The sequence below is a fragment of the Dipteris shenzhenensis genome, chromosome 6 (assembly GCF_047967505.1).
Source record: "Dipteris shenzhenensis isolate YYH24624 ecotype China chromosome 6, Dip_SZ_1.0, whole genome shotgun sequence".
In the NCBI taxonomy this organism is placed as follows: Eukaryota; Viridiplantae; Streptophyta; class Polypodiopsida; order Gleicheniales; family Dipteridaceae; genus Dipteris; species Dipteris shenzhenensis.
The window spans coordinates 42,262,549-42,282,866 of NC_141601.1; the positions used below are offsets into that span (position 1 = coordinate 42,262,549).

General features: G+C 42.5%; 1 protein-coding gene across 2 annotated transcripts; it reads right to left on the bottom strand.

Annotated features, from left to right (window-relative positions):
* Nucleotides 1–13,822: 13,822 nt before the first annotated feature.
* Nucleotides 13,823–19,965, bottom strand: LOC147901195 (2,3-bisphosphoglycerate-dependent phosphoglycerate mutase). 2 transcript variants are annotated; one of them, XM_087376241.1, is made up of 4 exons: nucleotides 19,764–19,965; nucleotides 14,423–14,515; nucleotides 14,167–14,219; nucleotides 13,823–14,042 (listed from the first exon to the last, which is right to left on the bottom strand). In XM_087376241.1, the coding sequence occupies exons 2-4, from the start codon at nucleotides 14,508–14,510 to the stop codon at nucleotides 13,893–13,895; spliced, it is 291 nt and encodes a 96-aa protein (XP_087232367.1). In that variant the 5' UTR covers nucleotides 14,511–14,515; nucleotides 19,764–19,965; the 3' UTR covers nucleotides 13,823–13,892. The 2 variants fall into 2 exon arrangements, with proteins under 2 accessions (XP_087232367.1, XP_087232366.1); XM_087376240.1 differs by having other exon boundaries at nucleotides 14,423–14,518; nucleotides 19,764–19,962.
* Between the last annotated feature and the right edge of the window lie 353 nt (nucleotides 19,966–20,318).

Genomic DNA, 20,318 nt, shown 5'->3' on the forward strand with positions numbered 1-20,318 from the left:
ATCCTTGCTCTTAGGACTGGGCATTCATTTGCTGTATGATTTGCCAAGCAGTGTGGGCACCAGACATTTTCTCGCTGTGGATATGTTTGAGTTGGCGGCTGAGACAAGTGGAGTTTTTGATCCATGGCCTGCATCATATCTTCTTTCAGCTTCAAGGTCATGGCCTCTAGGCGATCTTCATTGGATGTTTCAGCAGTGTCCTTTGATTTACCTTTTTTCGAGCGTTTATCTCGTGTATTTGATCTGGCATCATCACTGCTAGTGTCTGAATCTGTCATGCCATCTTCGATGTCAATGGCTGCCGCATGAGCAGCACTGAATGTTTCATAGCTACTGATCTTTTTCATATCCTTGTGGATTTTCTTTCGTAGACCTGCTATGAACCATGCCGTGAGGTACTTTGCATATGGGCATGGGTCACATTTGGCAATCAATCTCTTCATCTTTCCCAGGTATGTGCGTACATCTTCCCTCCGGCCTTGTTCGATCTTGCTGAGTTGGAGAGCGGGATCGTCTTGTAGCCTCTCCGTTTGAAAACGATGTTTGAATTCAATTTGAAGTAGGTCCCATGTGGCACGTTCTTCCACGAGAAGGTCGAGGTACCATTCTGACGCCTCATCAGTTAAGGCCATTGGAAACCAAGCCACCTTAGTTTCATGGGATTGATCACCACCTGCTCGACATGCGACATCAAAATGCTGGAGGAAGCGAGCTGGGTCTCCCCTACCATTATATTTGGGAAGTTCCAGTTTTCCCAAGGGGCGTCGGCCTTGATTGTTGTGATTTCGTCGATTGAAGAAGTTGTCAGCCTCTGCATCGAGCTTGATATCCCCATCATGGGCATGACGGCGTCCAGCCATGTTGGGGCGTGGAGGAGTTAAAGGAAGTTGTTGAATCTCAGGGGGGGATTCGGGGTAGAGGATTGGCGAGGGTGGTTGTTGCAGTGGAGTTAGTTGCGGATGGGGCGAGCGTTGGAGTCGAAGTCATTGGCCGGAACATAACTGCATGCAGATTGTGCCTGATTTGCCAAGGGTGTCGCTACTCCAAGGGCGTTTGTGGATGTGGTGTTGTTAGGAGAGTTAGAGTGGTGTTAGTGTCTGTAGGGACCGTCGTGTTAATAATGTGCCTAAGATTGTCCTACGTGTGTAGGGAAATGTGCCGGTGCAGACGGATCGTTAATCGGAGGTCACGGCGTGAAAATACGAGTGAATTAATGCAAAATGAGGCCCACACGGGGGTGCGAATGAACGTGTGCTAGGGATGCCGAAATGGTGTGCAATGGGCTGGAAAAATACCCGTAATGTGGTGTTTCCGTGTGTGAAATCTAGGTTCAAACGGGGTTCAATTTGTGTCCCAAACGGATGAGTTTCGAGGGGTTAAAGGAGGGGTAAATTTTGTGTTTGGGGGGTCCTAATGGTGGTGGGAATGGACTTTAAGTCCAACCGAGGGGTGGAAACCAAGTTGATCTAGTTAGACTAACTAACCTAGATCCTCCCAGTGACTGTAACTGGGAGGTTTAACTAACTGTAGTTAGTTACTAACTGAAGAGTTAGTCTAACCTAACTGAGGGTAATCTTAACCGAACCTAGTCTAACTAACTGAGGGTTAACTAAACTAACCTAACTTCAATTACTACTAACCTAACCTACGTGAACTAATCTAACCGACGTTAACTAACTAATCTAGTTATCCTAACCTAACTAACCTAGCCTAACTGTAGTTAAGACTAACCGAGCTAAGGTTAAAGCTAACCCTAGGGTTAGTTTTAGGTTAGCTTTTTTTTTTTTTTTTTGCGGGGGGGTGGTGGACTGCGCGACGGCGGCGCCCAGGGGGGGGCGCTGAGAGGGGGTTCGAGGGAGAGGGGGAGAGGGGCGTCATGGGAGGTGCGGGGGCGCGCGAGCGGTGGCACGGGTGAGGGGGTGGAGGGGAGAGGGGCGCTTTGCGACGGGGGAGGGCGGGGGGTGGCGGGGGGTGGGGGTTGTGAGCGGGGGCGGGGCAGGGAATGGCGCGGGTGAGGGGGTGGAGGGGAGAGGGGGGCCATGAGCGGGGGCGGGGCGGGGAATGGCGCGGGGCGGGGGCGGGGGGGTTAGAGAGAGGGGGCGGGGCGGCGTTGTGTGCACCACCACGGGGTGGTGAGCAGGGGGCGGCGCTGTGTGCACCGTCGTGGGGGTGGGGGGTTGGGCGGGCGTTGGCTCCTTGGCACAAATTTAACCCCAAAGGGGTTTTTTTTTAAGGGGTATACTAGCGCACCCAAGCACTAGACAGGGATCCCGTCTTGCCTTGGGTGCACTAGTCCACCCCTTGGGTGCACATGGGACTTATCATTGGCACATGGGTCCAATTCCCGCCTTCTCGGTGCGGCATAACATAGCTCTATTTCCTTATGGTAAGACATGAGGCAAAGGGGTTTTAAAAAACGAGGGTGTACTGGCACACCAAGGGCCGTCTCACCACCAGTACACCCCCTTTTTTTAACCCCTTTGGGGTTGCAATTGGACCCATGTGCCCACCACAAGGCCATGAGATGCAAAATTTATGAAAAAGTACAAAATTACATCCATAATTACAAAATTACATTCAAACTTACAACTATTTTAAATAAATTTATCCAAAACTTACAACTATTTTAAATAAATTTATCCAAAACTACAAAATTTCAAGCAAATTCTCAAGAATCCAAGCAATGTAGCATAGAAGGTGTTTGTATTAATATTTTTGAAGGTATACAATGATTTAAAGTATATTGAAGTATACAATTATATCTATACAAGTATGTCCTAATCTTCTTTCTTTGTTGCTTCAAGCCTATGTTGGACTACAACCTTTCTTTGAGTGGTAGGATCATTGAACTTGAAAAACTTTGAGGGAGGAGTGGAGCATCCATCACGTCATTGCTGTACTGACTCCTACAATGGCCAAGATTCTCCTAGAGAGTTTTTGCCCAAAACATCCAAGGGCTACATCACTACACACCAAAGTTGCTTTCTGAACATGAGATAACAATGCAAAGGAGTCAATTTAGGTAGAGTCTTGCACTTTATCAATTAATTTTTTTCCATGGGGTGCAAACTTAGCATGTATGCACACAATTGTGTGCCTTTGAAAAATCCCCTTGTAGTGAGTAAGGGCGTCCTCTTTCCCAAAACATTGCCTTGTGCCACTGTTCCACATACCTTTATAAAACCTTAAATTATTAAAATATTAAAATAAAATACTATTAAACATATGGGAGAATAGATTATAAAAATTAAACAAGATCAAAAGATTGAAATTTCTCTTAAGAAACAAAAAGATGACAATGCCCACATATTTATTCAATCAAAATGTAGACAAAAATTTTACATGGACATTTTCAACGTTTCTACAATGGCGTCATGCCCTTACTTTATTACCATCCAAAGTAAAGAAAAGTCATACTCAAATGTTATAGCAAGGTACTCTCGAATGTTTTTCAAGGTCCAACTATCTATAACTTTAAGACAATCGATAGCACCATGAAGCATACAAATTTGTACCTTTGTTATCTCTTGTACAATAAAATCCAATGCAATCCAAGTATTGTGATTATTCTTCCAATGCTTGTATGCATACCTGTGTAGAAATCCCCATGTGTGACTAGTGTTTCTTTGGAAACTACACATCTAAAGTGATCTCCCTTTTTAATACCTTCCTTAATATCCCAACAAAGATAGAGGAGATTATCCAAGAATAGTTGTGCCATTTGTTTACATATCCACATCATCTTTGTTCTATGAATGAAGACCAATTTGAAGCAATGAACAAACACCAAAGAGGGCATGAACCAACTCACACCAACACACTTAGAACTAAAAGTGAATTTCATGGATACTTGAATCTCTCTCTACATCTTCATTCTAAACTCATTTATAGTAATGGGTCAAGAGGCCATTCTATACTATCAAATGTAGAAAGAGGTAGTGTGGGCAAATGCTTCCAACTGCTTTATGTCTTTGAGGCACTTGACAACATGCATTATTTAAAAAAGTTCCCTAAGGAGACCAAATTATGCCCTGGAAACATCAACCCCCAATCGCAGAATGGAAAGCTTCACATCTCCTTGTCAACCTCTCTAAAGGTTGGTTTTCAATCTTTGTAGAAGGAAATATGTCAGTAGCATAAATAGCCAAGCAATAGAGTTTGTTCATGATCTCTCTCTCTCTCTCTCTCTCTCTCTCTCTCTCTCTCTCTCTCTCTCTCTCTCTCTCACACACACACACACACACACACACACACACACACACACACACACACACATGCACATTCCATAACTTTCAAGCCACACACTTTTGTTTTGTGACCCTTTTCTCACAAACCCATAGATGTTTTCTGGTTAACTCATGAAACACACACATGAGCACGTGCTTCAACATGATAGAAATAAATAAGTGTTATACAAAGAGGGCACTCTCTCCAGAACCCAAAAGACAGTCAAGGGAGACTCTACCCTTCATAGCCCCTTCATTTGAAGATGCTTCCTATGTGTTTGACATGTTGAATGAGGAATTTCAACAAAGCGAAAGAGAACGGATGCTGCTTGCTCCAGAACTCACTTACAAATGAAGTTGCCTTCTCTTGTGCATTCTCTAAAGAAGCTCTCTCAGACTACAGTCATCATCTTTTTCCCTGGGAAACTACCTTCGGCTAATGATGTGGGACAATGGGTAAATTCCCTATTAGGTGGTTGCTATGTGGAAGGAGTATATTTGGCATCTCGAGGGTTTTATGAAGTTCATCTCTTGGATGCCTTGAAAAAACAAAAGATGCTTGAAATGTCCCCTTTATTTTTTGGCCGTCAGATAGTGCATATCATGCCTTGGTCTCCTAATAAAGACTATCAGAATCTCATTAAGCACCATTACCCAGTATGGGTTGAAGTGGTTGATTTCCTAGATTACATGAGGCTGGAGCTTCCTAGCTTAGCAATGACATTAGGACAAGTGATCTGTCCCCCTCGTCCCACAGGTAATAAAAATCGCTTTTGTATCTTATGGGATACTAATAGACCAACCCCTCCTTCTATTACTATTGAGATTGAGGGTGTTAGTTTGGGAAAGAAATATTTCACTTTGAAATGGGGAATTTTTGCTGGAGCTTGTTTTTCTTGTCATAAGTTTGGACACCTAGCTTCTAAGTGTCCCTCTATCCTTCATCCTCCTCTTGCAGCTGCCATTCCCCAGCCATCTAATAAAGGAGGTCAAAAGACTTATGTGGAAAAGAAAAAAGCCAAAGAAGCAAAGCCTTCAGTTCATACAGGGAGTCAAGTTATTTCACCTCAAAATAAGGATAAAGGAAAGGGCAAGCAAGTGGAAAATAATTCATCTTCTCATGAGGGTTGGCAGACTGCAAAGAAGATAGTGCCTCTCAAACAAAGAGCTCTCCAATCCTGTAATTGGGATGCTTCTGCTCCTTCTCCTGGACAACCATCTACCTCTTCTGATAGCCCAATCTCAAAGGCATGGGTCAATGCAGTCAAGAAGGGTATTCCGCTTTGTGAAGAAGATGATCTTGTTAGGGAATTGGATTCTGAGGGTCAGCAAAACCCTGAGGGAATGGCAGAGGCATGATGCCTCCCTTTCTTTTTGAGGATTACTCATTTCTTGTACATATTTTCATGCATGCTTCTCTTAAATGTGTTTCTTATAATATACAGGGCCTCTGCAACTCGAATAAATGGAGGCTCCTTTGGCACTATAAAAATACAACTCATCCAGATGTGTGTCTGCAAGAGCATAATCAACATTCTTTTGCTGGCCAGCATGGGTTCTTTTTAGGATATGATATATTTCATGCAGAATTCTCTAGGGTGTGAGTTCTAGACATACACGATTTGCATCCCTGTGTAGCATATAATGATCTTTGTGGCCGATGGATGATTATCCAATGCATGATCAATGGAGAGATTTTTGAAATTGGTTCCTTGTATGCCTCTCAAACTTTAGCTAGTAGAGCTTGGATGTGGGATTCCATAAAGCAATATCCTTGGTCCAATAATGCTATACTTTGTGGTGATTTCAATAATTCTCCTCACTGGAAGGACAATACTACTCATAAATCCCATATGCTACCCTCTGAAATTCAGCAATGGGAAGATATGATTTCATCACTTCATATCGCAGATTTATGGACAGCAACTCACCCTTCAGTTTTGGGCTTTACATATCATCATAATGCTTTCATAGAGTATTGGGCAAGGCTTGATCGATTGTATCTTATTCAAGCTCAGCAATATGATAATTATACATGTCAAATGTGGACTGACTATTCTCAACAACTATCTGATCACACTCCTCTTTGGCTGAACTTTTCATTTGGTATGCCTCTGGATGATATGCAGCTCTCTCCAATCAGACACTTACATGTCAATCAATTATATCTTTCCCATGAAAAATTCTAGCAAATGATTCGATTGGCTTGCAGGCCATTGTTATCACATGCTTGGGAGGACATTGACTTTGCTTGGAACTCTTTTGTGCATCACATCCAAAATGTCATTAAGGAATACGAAAGATGGTACATGGCAGAAACCAGGCATCATATCCAGTGGACAAAATCACAAAAGCAGTCCTTGGTACAGATAAGTCATCAAAGGTCCCTTTCTGCTTTTGAACAGAGTTCATTGTCTTCTGCTTCTTCCATAATTGATGCCAATGATAAACGTAAGCCTTCCAAATGGCAGACAAGGGCTAGAGTTAAGCCATTGCTAGATAAGGGCTGTTCCTCAACATCTTTTTTTTGAAATTTACATGCATATAGACAAAGTCAATCTATCATGAGAGTCAGAAAATCAGATGGTACTTGGACCCAGACTTTATCTCAGCTAGAAAAGCAATGTCTGGATCATTTTCAGCTTCTCTTTTCTCAGCCATCTTCTTCTACTTCTCAAGTTAAATTGGCTCGGAGCAAATTTATTGATCTTGTCTCTCCTATTGTTTCTTTGCCAAAAGCTTCATTGCTGGAAGTGTCTTTTTCAGATATTGAATTGGATGATGCTCTCAAACATTTGGTAAACATAAATCCCCTAGCTAGGATGGTTTGAGGGGTTGAATTTTTTGTTGCCTTCTGGGCTGAATTGAAGGGTCCAATCTTGCAACTCATTAATGTAGCCTGGCAACATCAACATCTTCCTTCAGCATAGAAGCATGGTTTGGTCAAGCTTGTGCCCAAAACACTATTATGTGAGACTATGGCTGATTGGAGGCCCATCACTTTAATGCATGTTATATATAAACTTATTGCCAAAATATTGGTTCACTGGATAAAGGATATTCTTCATGATGGTCTTCATCCCAGGCAATATGGTTTTGTTCCAAGAAGGCATATACATGATAATATCTCCAATACTCTCATTGCAATGGAATATGCTAAATATTTCGCACATATGTTTTGGTCATGCAGGTGGATGTGGCAAAGGCATTTGATACCGTACAGTGGGATTATGTCTCTCAAACCATGTCTAGACTTGGTTTTGGCCCAAAGATAGTTAATGTCATTTATTGGCTTTACTCAGATTCCACTGCTCAATGCTTTATAGGGAATCATTTGTCTAAGTCTTGGACTCTGGGACAGTCAGTTCGATAGGGATGCCCTCTCAGTGCTTTGCTCTATGCTATTGCTTCTCATCCTTTGCTTCTTTATATGGATCATCTAGTAGATACTGGACAGCTTGTGGGGCTTCAGATTCCTGGATCACGGGCTTTCATTGCACAAGCTTATGTAGATGATTCTTTCTTCATGCCAAAGAATTGTCCTCTGGAGCTTCGATTATTGATGGATACCCTTTCTGATTTTGGATTGGTAGTTGGTCTAAATATTAATTTTCAAAAATCAAAACTCTTGCCTCTTAAGCATTGTAACTGGCATGCTCTTCTTTGGCCAGCAGGTCAGATTATTCATCCTGAGAACATAGTAAGACATTTGGGTTATCCAATTGGCTGGAAAATCAGCAATAAGCAACAAATGTCTTGGGTATTCAACAAAATTCAGGACAAAGTAGAATATTGGAAGATCTCCACTTGGCCTTTGCATGTGCGGCTTGTCTAGGCCATTGTTTTAGCTTATGTCCAGTTTTACCTACCTTTACTACACTGATCATCTCGAGATCTCTCTTCTTTTATGTCTCAAGCTATGGAGATTTTTTGGAAAACTAAGCTTCATAAAAAAGCTTTGAGGTTGCTCAAAATGGACCTGCTTTGCTCTCCAAGGATGCATGGAGGTTTAAATATTCTCAACATCAAATTTCATGTGTTGGCAAGAAAGGTCACTATGCTCAGGGTTTTTTTTCAGCAAGAGCAGCCATGGTCTATTATGTTGGCATTTTTGTGTAGCCAGATGCACACAAATGCTTATGGGCATTGGCTTGTTGATACATGGGAAGTAGTACTTGGAAAGTTTCAAGGTAAAATACCTGGTTGTCCATTTTCTACTGCCTTGATTCAGGATTGGAAGTAGGTGTTCTCTCGTATCAAATGGTCTCCCCATCCTGCTTCTATAGCTTCATCTCTTCGATTCGAAAGCCTTCACTGGAGTGTTGTATTTTGCTCTCCTCTTGCTGTACAACAACCAATCAGGGCTTACAATCTCATGAAGTTAGGCATCCAGATCATTGATGATGTAGTAGATATTCACGGGCATATTCTCTCTTTTCCAACAGCTTGTCAACAATACAATCTTGGGATGCATCATAGGCCCACATGGAAAGTTATTGCAGATCTCTTACTCCCTTTTGTTCCGATTCCACCAATGGAAGTAAGAGACAGGCTTCAAGATTGGCATCTGTAGTCTTCAAGTCCAGGCTTTTATCCTCTCAACCTTTGCATTTATTGACTTCCATACAGGTTATAGATTAATTTTACCTCCTCCATGGATTGCTCATCATGCAAATTCTCTTTGACATGTGAATAAGTCTTTATCTTGGTGGAAAGCAAAATTGAAATTGATATGGAAGTTGAAAATGCCATTAAAGCATAGACTCTTTTTCTAGAGATGCATAGGTATTCTTGCAAAGGCGTGGTTATTTTGTGTCATACAATAGCTATATCACTAATCTCGATGCCTCTTTTATGTCTTAACATTAATAATATTATGTAGCATCACTATATACTTACAAAGACATATTTTCCTACATCATCATATACCTAAAGGCTCGCCTCACATTTTTCCATTATTTATAAAAAGATCAAGTAGAAGAAAAATGAAAGAAATACAATTTCCATAATGTAAGGAACTAATTAAAGGTTATAGAGGCCAACCATATGCTTTTCTATACAACCTTCCAAAATCGGAATAAGAAGAAAAAGTAGGCCATGGGTCAGGATGACCCTTCAAATGTTTCTTGTGAGGCACAATTAGCGTATGAAGTTATGCATGAGAGATTTGAAGATATTCGAAAGAACTGGAAAGAGCCTAGTCCGATAGTTGGTATTACTATTGAGGTGTATTATATTGTGGATCCCATGAGGGATTATGCCAAGAATGAAGTGCTTTCCCCCCCCCCCTAGATGTATTGCAACTACTGCAAATGTGGGAAACTGACTAACACGCACTTTGGGTGGATGCTTTGTGCAGAAAATTCATAATGCAGCCCGAGGCTGTTTTGAAGTGATAATGACATATGAAGTCCATAAACAAATCCTTTAGAGCATCCTCACCTCTACTATGGGCAGCACGTGGTGCATCTTTTGCCTTGGTCTCCCACACGAGACTATCCCTCTTTATTTTATCTCGATCTATGCTCTACAATCTTCCTACCATAGAGCTTGGATTTGGTAGAACATGTTGAATTATCCATGGAGGTAAAATGCCTTTCTTTGTGGGAATTTTAATAATGCGCCTCAACCATGTGATAACACATCGGGCCATACACATATGCTTGCCTTTGAGAGAAGGCAATGGACTCAATCATTCTCTTTGTTTGGTCTTGTTGACCTCTGGAAAAGCACTCAACCTTTTCTTCATGTCTATACATTTTAGCATAATGTGCAGTAGAAAAAGTGGAGTGATTATGCTTTTCCCATTTGAATCATGCTCCTCTATGGTTGCAACTGTCATTTTATGAATTGCAACAAGGCAGATTACCAGACAAAAGGATGCTTATAGTGAATAATAGCTATATGTAGCATGAGGCATATAAAACCACGGTGAGAGATGCAATTGTTCCTCTACGGTCACATTGTCACATAGATGTTGATTTTGGATGGAGAGCTTTTGTCACCCACATGTAGCATGTCATGCGATTATGGAAAGAATTGCATGTGTACTGTCAGAGAGGGTGTTGCTATAGCTAAAGATAACTGTCAAGGATTGACCAAAATTATTCACTTTTGGGAAACAACTCAAGAGGAGGCCACTTCATTGTGTCAGGCTGTACACTTCCTTCGCTCTACAATGAACATAGAAAAGTTCAAAAATGTGAAACCAGGGCAAGGCAAAGAGCCTTCACTGATAAAGGCTATTCCTCAAAGGATTTTTCCAAAAATCTCCATTATAACATACAAATTGCCAATATATGCCGTGTTAAAATTTTGGACTGTACTTGGACAAAGTCTAGAGCACAGCTTGCTAAGGCTTGTGTTTCTCATTTTGCTCGACATTTTGGGCAGCATGATCCTCCATCACAAGATGTGATTTAAGACCAATAGGAACTCCTTCATTATGTCACTCCGATTCTATCTCCACAACAAGCTATGCAGCCTGACCTTCCCTTCATGGAGAGAGAGTTGAAAGATGCCTTTCTTGCTCATGGCAAATGGAAGAGTCTGAGGCCTGGGGCGGTCACTATGTGAAAACCCATAAAACACGTGCGAGCAAGTGCACATTTAAAATACCCCTACTTTTTAAATTTTACATTTTTTTGCATAATTGTTTACCCCTCTTCTGTTTGTATACATGTAATTTTGAATTTATAAGTCCCCTCCTTACATTTATAGACCGTAGTTATATTAGATAAGTATTTTTTTTAACCCCTCGTGTCTGTAAAAGGCTCGTAAGTCCCCAGAACTAAAAAACCCCTTTCCATGAACAAACTTGCTATCTTACATGTTTACAAAATGACTGCCCCAGGGTCCGAGGTGAGGAATGTGGAGTTTATATTTACAATATTGGGATGCCATATCACCTACAATACTATTTATGGTTAACTTGCATGGGACACACAACATATGCCATCTAGTTGGAAAAAAGGATTGGTAAAATTATTCCCCAAAAGGAACTTATGTGCATCCTTTACAGATTGGAGACCATTACTCTTGCCAAACTAAGATGATCGTGGCGATAATAAAAGTTTTTTTTGCATGATGGGTTGCATCCTACTCAATATGGTTTTATTCCCCATAGGCATATCACCAACAATATTATATGTGGGGATAGAATATGCCAAGTACACCAAGCAGGGTGTCCTCTCTGTTACAGATGGATATTGCTAAAGCCTTTGACACGGTACAATGGGATTTTATCTCGCAATCCATGCAAGCTCTGGGTTTCGGGGCTAAAATGCAACACCTTATTTATTGGCTTTATCAAGAGAGTCAAGGTGGTGGCATTCTGGCAAGTGATATTATGCATAATTGGACACTTTTGTGTTTGGTGAGACAAGGTTGCCCTCTTAATACTTTGTTCTATGCCATAGCTACTCATATGATGCTACGATACATGGATCGTTTGGTGAATTTTGGTGCCTTGAATGGTCTACCGATACATGGCAGCAGACTCTTGATATCGCAAGCATATGTGGATGATCCCTTTCCCTACTCCAAAATACTGAACTCTAGAGATCTTTCATGTCTTATGCAAGCTCTATCACTTTATGGTGAGGCTCCTGGTCTGCATGTAAATTTTTAAAAATCTAAAACTTCTGTCTCTACATAAGAAATCTTGGCATCGCTTGCTATGGCTGGGGAACATTGTTTTACCAACGTAATTAGTACCCTTTGTGGTGCACGATCACTCACTATCATCAAATGGACTGGGTGCTTAACATGCTTAAGAAGAAGCTCAAATATTAGAAATGGCAACATGGCCTTTGCACATTCGGTACCACAATGTATAATCAATTTTGATAGCATACATCCAATTTTATTTGCATTTGATGTTTACCAAGCAGAACATTGCCTGTTTTATGTCTACTATGATGGAGCTTTTCTGGCAGTCATGCTTGCGCCCGCAAAGCTCTTACGTTGCTTTAAGTGGATCACGTTTGCATGCGTAAAATGCATAGAAGAGTGAGGAATCAATATCCTCAATATTCACATCTAGCTCATAAGGATGCTACAGTTCATGCAAGTTGATCACCCATGGAGATGCGACACTTGATTTTGCACTTGTTTTGTTTTGAGAGCCGGCTTTGCCGTGTGAGGCACTTACACCCACCAGACATCTCATGGAGAACTCTTCAATTTTTTGTCACTGGCAACCCACTCAATGGGACTCGCTACTAGTTCACATTGAAGGCAAAATTAAGCAATGTCCTTATGTCTCTCATTTAATTGTTTAATGGAAGCACATACTCTCACACCTTAAGTGGAATGGCATGAATATTTTGGTAGGTAACTATTTGCTTACTGAGAGTATTCATTGGGCAAAGGCTTTCACGCCTCCTTTGGCCTTAGAAGAACCTCGAAGCTCTTATTTTCTTTGGTCTAAAGGTATATCGCAAATCGATGATGTGCTTAATACGGTTATATCTGTACCTGCAACCGTCAAAAATTTCGCTCGGGGAGAACATTATAGACCTATATGGGTTTCTTGTCAAACATGCTCCATGAGTTTCAGCCAGTAGCTCATCTTGATATTCATGCCATCCGTCACTGTTAGCTAATATCATAGCTACAACTTTATATAAGATCTTGCTGCCTTCTCCTTGGGTTTTCCTTCATGCACACTTCTCTAAGTGGTAGCGCAAAAGGTTACAATATATTTGGGATTCTAAACTTTCACTTCGGCAACAGTTCTTTTTATGGAGGGTTACACTGGGGTTCTCCCTTTTGGATAGCTTTTGGCTTATCGTCAAAAAAAGCGGCTGATTTAGAGCTTTCGATTCGAAAAACGCACCAACAAGAGCCTTAAATGTATGCACACAGATCAGATCTGGGAAGACGGCATGTTGGGAAAGACCTTATGTTGGTGATAGTGCTAGGAAGTTTGTACATTGCTTGTCCAGGAGCCTAAGCTACAGAAAAGCGGGAATCTTGATTGAAAGAAAGCACTTGTCATAGACAGTACCCACACACGAGATCGATTTTTGGAGGGGAGGGGAGCTAAATAGGGACCCCCAGTTGATCCAATGCAATTTCTGAATGTGAAGACAATTAAAACACAAAATTACAAACCTGATGGAACAAATCCGGTAGAAATCCGATGCTTGAATGCGCAGATCACCAATTTTTTAGATTAGAAGACCCATTAGAAGAGTAATATCTATATCTATATCTATATCTATATCTATATCTATAATATATGTATCTTTATTTACATCTATATCTTTATCTACATCTATATCTATAATATCTCTCTGTACCTACATTTGTGGGTGTGTGTGTGTACATGCATGTGTTTCATACACATGTATATGCTGTGTGAGTATGGAGCTCTCTCTCTTTCTCTCTCTCTCTCAATCTCTCTCTCCACACTCCCCCCCCCCAAAAAAAAACATACATGCATACGTGTGTGTGTGTGTGTGTGTATATATATGTACACAACACATAACACAACACACACGCACACACGCACGCACGCACGCACATACGCATGCTATGAATGAACTTGTACCAAACAGCTTTCAAGAGGCACGAAATATACATGCCAACCAAAAGCAAACCACACCTTGCTTGATAGATTCATTAATAAAAACTCATTAAAACTCCACAAGGTCCTTCATTTCACTTCTTCGACAATGCCAAAGCTTTTGACTTCTTGGAGGAACCAGATGCTTCTGTTGGTGCCCGAATCAGGCTCAGTCGAGCACCCTCTTTACAAGCAATTGCTGCAGCCTTTGCTTCATTAGCTTGATCAATGAACTTTCGAACCTCCTGAGAGAGGAAAATAGAATATCATGAGCTTGAACAAGGCCAATTTAGATTTATGAATCCTGATAAATCCTGCAGTACCGCTGGTAGACATGAATGGAGAGAAGAAAACACTGCAAAAGCTTACCTTGCTTGTTTCCATATCCTCCGTCTGTTCGGAGGGCTTCTTGAATACTTTACCTGCAATTCCCAGTAACAGTACCATTTTATAAGTTCTACAGACAAGCACTGATAGATACTCAGCCTTCTCAAGCAGGGCTCAGAATATGATAAGCTGTGCCAACAACACAAACCCTGGTAGGTACATAAGAAGTGTGAATTTTTTGACTTGTCAGATTATATACCAAAACTCTAACCGGTAACTCAAAACCTGATGTACAAACCTTTACGGACATGCAGTGTTTTGCCGTGACGGTTGGCAGGAGTCTTCTTCTTCTGCTGCCCTTTGAAAAGACCACCTTTCTGAGTCATTTCCCCTGCTGCACAATGACAAGGATGATAAGATCAGAGCCCTACCCACACAAACCAAAGAAGGCTTCTGCTCTGTAAAGCTGCCCGATATACCACAAATCAGGCAATAACGTGAAAACAGAGAGACAGACGTGGTCAAACAGAGACTTTGGACACATACACAACAACGAGAGAGAGAGAGGGAGAGAGAGAGAGGTGGGTCAAACAGAGACTTTGGGCACATACACAACAACGAGAGAGAGAGAGAGAGAGAGAGGTAGCGCAATAGGAAAAAGCTGGCCCAAGCCCTCAGTACAGGCAAGCAGACTCATATTCAACGTTTAAGACAGAAGCCATAACAATGCCCATTGATGGAAGTGTCAGGTGCAGTAATGACTATGGAAATCAATTGGTAAGCCTGGAAGGAAAAGATGAGTAATCGCCCCACCTGCGAGCCCCTTCTGAGGAGAGCAACAGGGCAGACGACATCTGCATAGGATGGAGGCGCTGAGACTAGAGGCTGCCATCTGGGGGTACTGGTGCCGATCTCACTGGAAGAAGATACCCACAGAACCACATGGGTAGCCATGTGGTTAGCAACGAGTTTGACACACAGGCCACATATTGATGAGAAAAGATGGCTGTCATATGGATAGCATAATGAGAACTTAAGGCTGGAAGAATTGGCACAGTCAGGGCTAGATCTGATCAAGAAAGATGCTGCATGGGCTGCATGGGCTGTGCGTGAGTCAGTAAAGGTGGAAGAACAGGACACATGATTGGGCAGCAAAGGCCCAGCATGGGGGCATGGGATGGCATGGGATGGGGGCTTATATAGCTCTTGGAAACAATGAGCATAACAAACTAACCTAACCGTAAGGAGGGAAACCCCCCCTAACTGGAGATAAAAAGTACCGCAACCGACGATAGATCACACTGATTTCTCCTGCATGTAATCTCTCTGACATAGTGATGGTGTATCTCAATTTGTTTGTGCGAGCATAAGACACAAGATTCCGTGCTACTGCAATAGCACTTTGACTGTCAACGAGGATAGGAGTGGCTGACTGCAAACTTCTAAAAAGATCTCAAAAATCTATACACACTGGACTGTTGTTGTGAAGGCCATCCTGTACTCAGCTTCATATGAGGTGGTGGCCACAATGCCCTACCAAGATATGCATGAGTTGCCAAGAAAGAAACAGTTTCCACTGGGAACTTTGCCCTATGGTGGTAGCACCTTGATTAAAGGCCCCATTGGGCCATTGGTGTGCATTGCTGGCAGTCCTCCCAATTAACATAGAAGCCCCTCCAGTTAGGGCACACAGCAAATGGAGTACAGCGGCGATGGGGTAGCATACAGGTCCCCTTTTGGTACATGAACTGTAGCAGCTTTGCGCTACAGATGTTAGATACATGATCTGTAGGAGCTCTGCATTACAAATGTGAGGTACTCTGTGGGACTCTTTTGTACTATGATCCGTGTCCTGTTTTGGAGCATGCATGCTATGTATATGACTTTTGGCTGTCATATATTCCTGACTAGCATGTGTGTTTATCAATCGAATGCAATGTGAGATCTTGACCTGTTTCATGGTAAAGGCCAATGACCAGTATTTGCTCCCATTCACACACCTTCATGGTGAGTTAGTGACTTGCTGGTGCAATTGGAGGGTGGATCACACTAACTCATTCATAGGCGAGTGGGGCCAGTTTGTCAAAAAGAGGAAGCCATTTCTTCCACCTCAATATCTAAATGCCTATAGGATTAATGCCTGGACAGGAGCCCTGGAAGGATTTTTTCTCACGCAGCATTCAGTCTTGCACCCCTTCTCATGGGGGAGATTGGTTGGACAGCAGCAGATGGATCTTTACTTCAGCCCATCTCAAATCCCCCCCTTCCCCTCTCATGGCTGCTATTCTGAAAGCTTGGGGCTGCTTCATAAACACACTTCGCAGAGTTCCACCCACTTCTCGTGAAGAGATTCAAAGGCAACCAATCATGTGGAATGACTCGATTTTGGATCATCATGGCAGGCCACTCAGAGTGTCACATTATATGCAATGGTCTAGATGGGAGAGGGGACCTGCCTCTACTGTAGGCGCTTGGCAGGCCTTTATGAGACTTTCAAAGGATCAGAGACTTTTAACAGTTGGCCACCTCAGAGGGAGTGCACTCAGGATACAGCAGATACAAGCAGCCATTCCGCCACAGTGGATTGACACAGATGACATGCCACTTACAGAGTCCACTTGGTGGGGAGCGTTCTCAGGGACGGGCATTCTGTTACAGGTCATTGCATTGTAGGATGCACATGAGGATACCCTTGTCTTTGATGTTCAGTCGGGAGGCAGACTTATCAAATCTTCTGATGATATTCTTTTGGAGGTTGCATTTCAGCCTGTCAAGATTGCAGGATTCATGGAGTGGGGGCAGGGATTCACAGTGGTATCTTGACCCTAATCCTATTCTCCTTATGATGGGGTCTTGGAGACTCTGGCTGTATGGTGGCTCCCCTATTAGGTTCTTGCAGTGGGACCCAAGGGAGTGGGAATGGATTGATGAGGGGCACCGAGAGAAGAGCTTTTCCTTCTTTCGCTATACAGTTAGAAATGCCTGGAGATTTCAGCTCAGCGGTAGAGGTTGGAGGCCCTCCAGAGTGCCACATTGGGATAGTTTTCAGATTTTCGCAGCTGTGCGGAAGAACTTTTGGCGTAGGCTCTCGAAATCCCTTAGGAATAGAAAGATCACTCTCTTCTTTTGGCTTTCTATTCATGGAGGGATTGCAGTGAACCTGTGGAGATCTAGGTTCGAGGCTCACCCTACTTGTCCTCGTTGTCACATGGCAGTTGAGTCAGTACAGCATTGCCTTTGGGAGTGTAGACAGGCAAGGACGATCTAGAAACGTGTTGCTAGGATTTTCAGCATCTTTCATACAGCACCTTTCTATATGACCTGGGGTTCAGTGGCTTGGTTATCTCTGGGCCCACAGGTGTTTTTTGAGAGACATGATCCAGATCCAGGTTTCATCATACAACGACATTCAGTGGAGTCTTGTTCTCTCCAGGATGTTCCCCTCACTCCTTTCAGAGCTGCTCATGCCTCAGTAGACACATCTTGGGAGATTTTGGCTAGCATTGCAGCTTGGCATATTTGGAGAGCCAGGTGTACAAAGGTGATGAGGGGTATCCAAGTTCACCCTTCCCAGACTATGGCCAGTATTTGGACTGACACAGTACCCACTCTGATGGCCATTTGGGCGAGCATGCAGGGATCCTCTAGAGCAGCCACTGCCAGGAGAGTTACTTTTTCCAAGTTTGAAGGGGATCTCCTTTCTTCTCTGAGTTTCCTTCAAGGTTGAGATGGCATTTTCAGCCTCCACCTTGGTTCTTTATTAGCTCACTTTGAGCTGTTTTTTCCTCATGCATTGCATGATGTACTCCCGCATTTGAGCTTGCTCTCGCGGTTTTCATTCATACTGCCTCTAGGAACAACTTTGTAGTATGCAAGGTCAACAGGGTCAGTGAATCATTATGCAAACCGATCTCCCAACTGGTCCTCCAGCTTCAAAAAGACAAGAATGGGACAAACTTGTTCACGAACTTGAGAGCGACATCAAATGTCATGGTTCAATGCAACTTGGACAAAAACTTCACAAGGTAAAGCTTGCATGTACTTTGATACAGCAAAAAACATATCTCTAACATGCCCAAACTTATCCACTAATATGAAAAGAAACAATGCAGTTTAACCTCATGATAACCATGCAAAAGGTAAATCATAAACTCCAGTCATGCTTAGCAAGATCCAGCTACTATGACATCCCCACTAATGTCATCCCACAGCATCAGCCAGCATGCAGCAATTATCCTTCTTTTGGATTTACACCCGAAGGTGTATTGAGTATCCACCATCAAGCAAGAATTGTTCGACCCATGTGGAGCAACAATGGTGAGATCCATAAGACAATTCAGTTTATGCACTCAGTACAAGCGCAAAATGCAACCCAACCATAGGTCGTCTCTTTCATGTTTCAGTTATGATAGCTCATATCTAAGTCTTCCTTTCAGTCCTGCTAGTGCATGTGTAGGTCTTCCACTGCCTGCTGAAGAAGAATATGCATGAATTGGGCATTGTTACAAGCTCAGCAGGGGAGAGAAAGAGATAGGTGAATGGGTGCAAGTGGGCAACACACTTGAGTACGGACATCAGCTGAAGCACTATCTGTGTGAGAGAGTAGTCTGTTAAAACAAATCACAGGGACGTACTTTTTTAGCCGATCTACTTGAGGGCATGCAAAGAAGAGTACGTATACTTTGTATTCATTTCTGTGCTTTGATTAAGTGCAATGGTCCGTCAATTCATGCATCCAGCTCCTCTTACAAACGAGGAGCTGTTTCAAGCCTTGAGTGAGAAACCTCACCAAGTAAATGAAAAGGACACATCTATTTTTTGTTTCAGACATTAGAATTGATTCCTCTAACAATGGAGAGATCAGCCCGACTAACCTATGGCTAGCGGGTGCAAAATGTTACCTAAACTGCATTAGGGAGAATCAAAGGCTGGACCTACCAGCCCACAGTGGAGAAGTCTATAACATCTTAGGTTTGTTCTAACTATCCCTTCACTCTCTTCCACCCTTAATTGGAAATTCAATGTTTCTTTGCCATGGGCGACATTCACAATTTGTGTATGGCTTCGATACCTAAACCTGAGGCAGATTGTGGTAAGTATTTGCCTTTGTAAAAAGGCAGAAGGATTGACCTAATCCGCAGCTTCCTAACACTTTTGTATGACATGTGGAGCTACAATCTGTTGTAGCTCGTGCACAGAGCTCGTGGTAAAGAGACAAATACGATTTTGACTTTTTAAAGGGCAAAATACACAGGTCAATGCTGGAAAAAGTTCCAACACCGGGAGGTGGTTGAGTAAAACGTTAGATACATCAGTGAAAATCGACGAGGGTTGTGACAAAATTAGACGGTGTGAGCAACCTAAGTATGCTGTAGCTTCAGTCTAATAGCAATTTGCAGAGGATTCGTCTGTGTGACACTAAGGATACGAAGGCAGGTGGGGGAAGAGAGTGTGGGGGGAATTATTTCGTTGCCTTGCAGTTCATCCACAAGATTTTCATCACGATAATTTCGTAACAGCTTTGTCAAACATGCATTCCTATTTCTTCTTCAATACCAAGCATAACTGCGGGTACAAACTGATACATTTACACAAATCCTATAAAAGCAGCAGAATCAATCGTTAAGGGGGACAAGTACCTAGGATCAGGTCGTGTTTGATTCCTCCAACTTTTGTAGCAAAATAGTAAGCTTATGTGTGGAAGACTTTTTGTAAAAGAGCTTGCTTGGCAATGGCATTGCTTGACTAGACTTATAGAGGTGTCCACCTAGAGTGACTCACCTACATGCACCCACATGCACCTGAGGTCTCGAAGGGTGCTTGCATCTGAACTTGCACCGCAAGATATCGCTTCCAATAACATCTTGTCCGACCAAGTGCCCTAGGGAAAGAAAGCAATTGAGTGTGCAAATGGACAATGCACAAAGCACGAGTTGTTGAGAGTTGTGGTGAGCACTTGTAGAGCAAAGGTATGAGTAAAGGGAAAGCTGCCACATGGCATGGAGGAGATATCCCACATGTGATCAAGCAAATGACCTATAAAAGGGAGGTTCATTTGAAGTAATATCAATCAAGCACTTTGCACTATCTCAAGATTCTCTTTATGAGTCCAAGCTAATCTATCTTGGAACCTAATTGACTTGAGGTACATGTCATGAGCACTCTCTTCATCATGTCTCCACATAGGTTCCATC

Coding starts and splice junctions, on each gene's coding strand:
- LOC147901195 (XM_087376241.1), bottom strand. CDS start 14,510: ATGACTCAGAAAGGTGGTCTTTTCAAAGGGCAGCAGAAGAAGAAGACT. Junction 14,220..14,422: donor AACACTGCATGTCCGTAAAG/GTTTGTACATCA, acceptor TGGGAATTGCAG/GTAAAGTATTCAAGAAGCCC. Junction 14,043..14,166: donor AGGATATGGAAACAAGCAAG/GTAAGCTTTTGC, acceptor TTCCTCTCTCAG/GAGGTTCGAAAGTTCATTGA.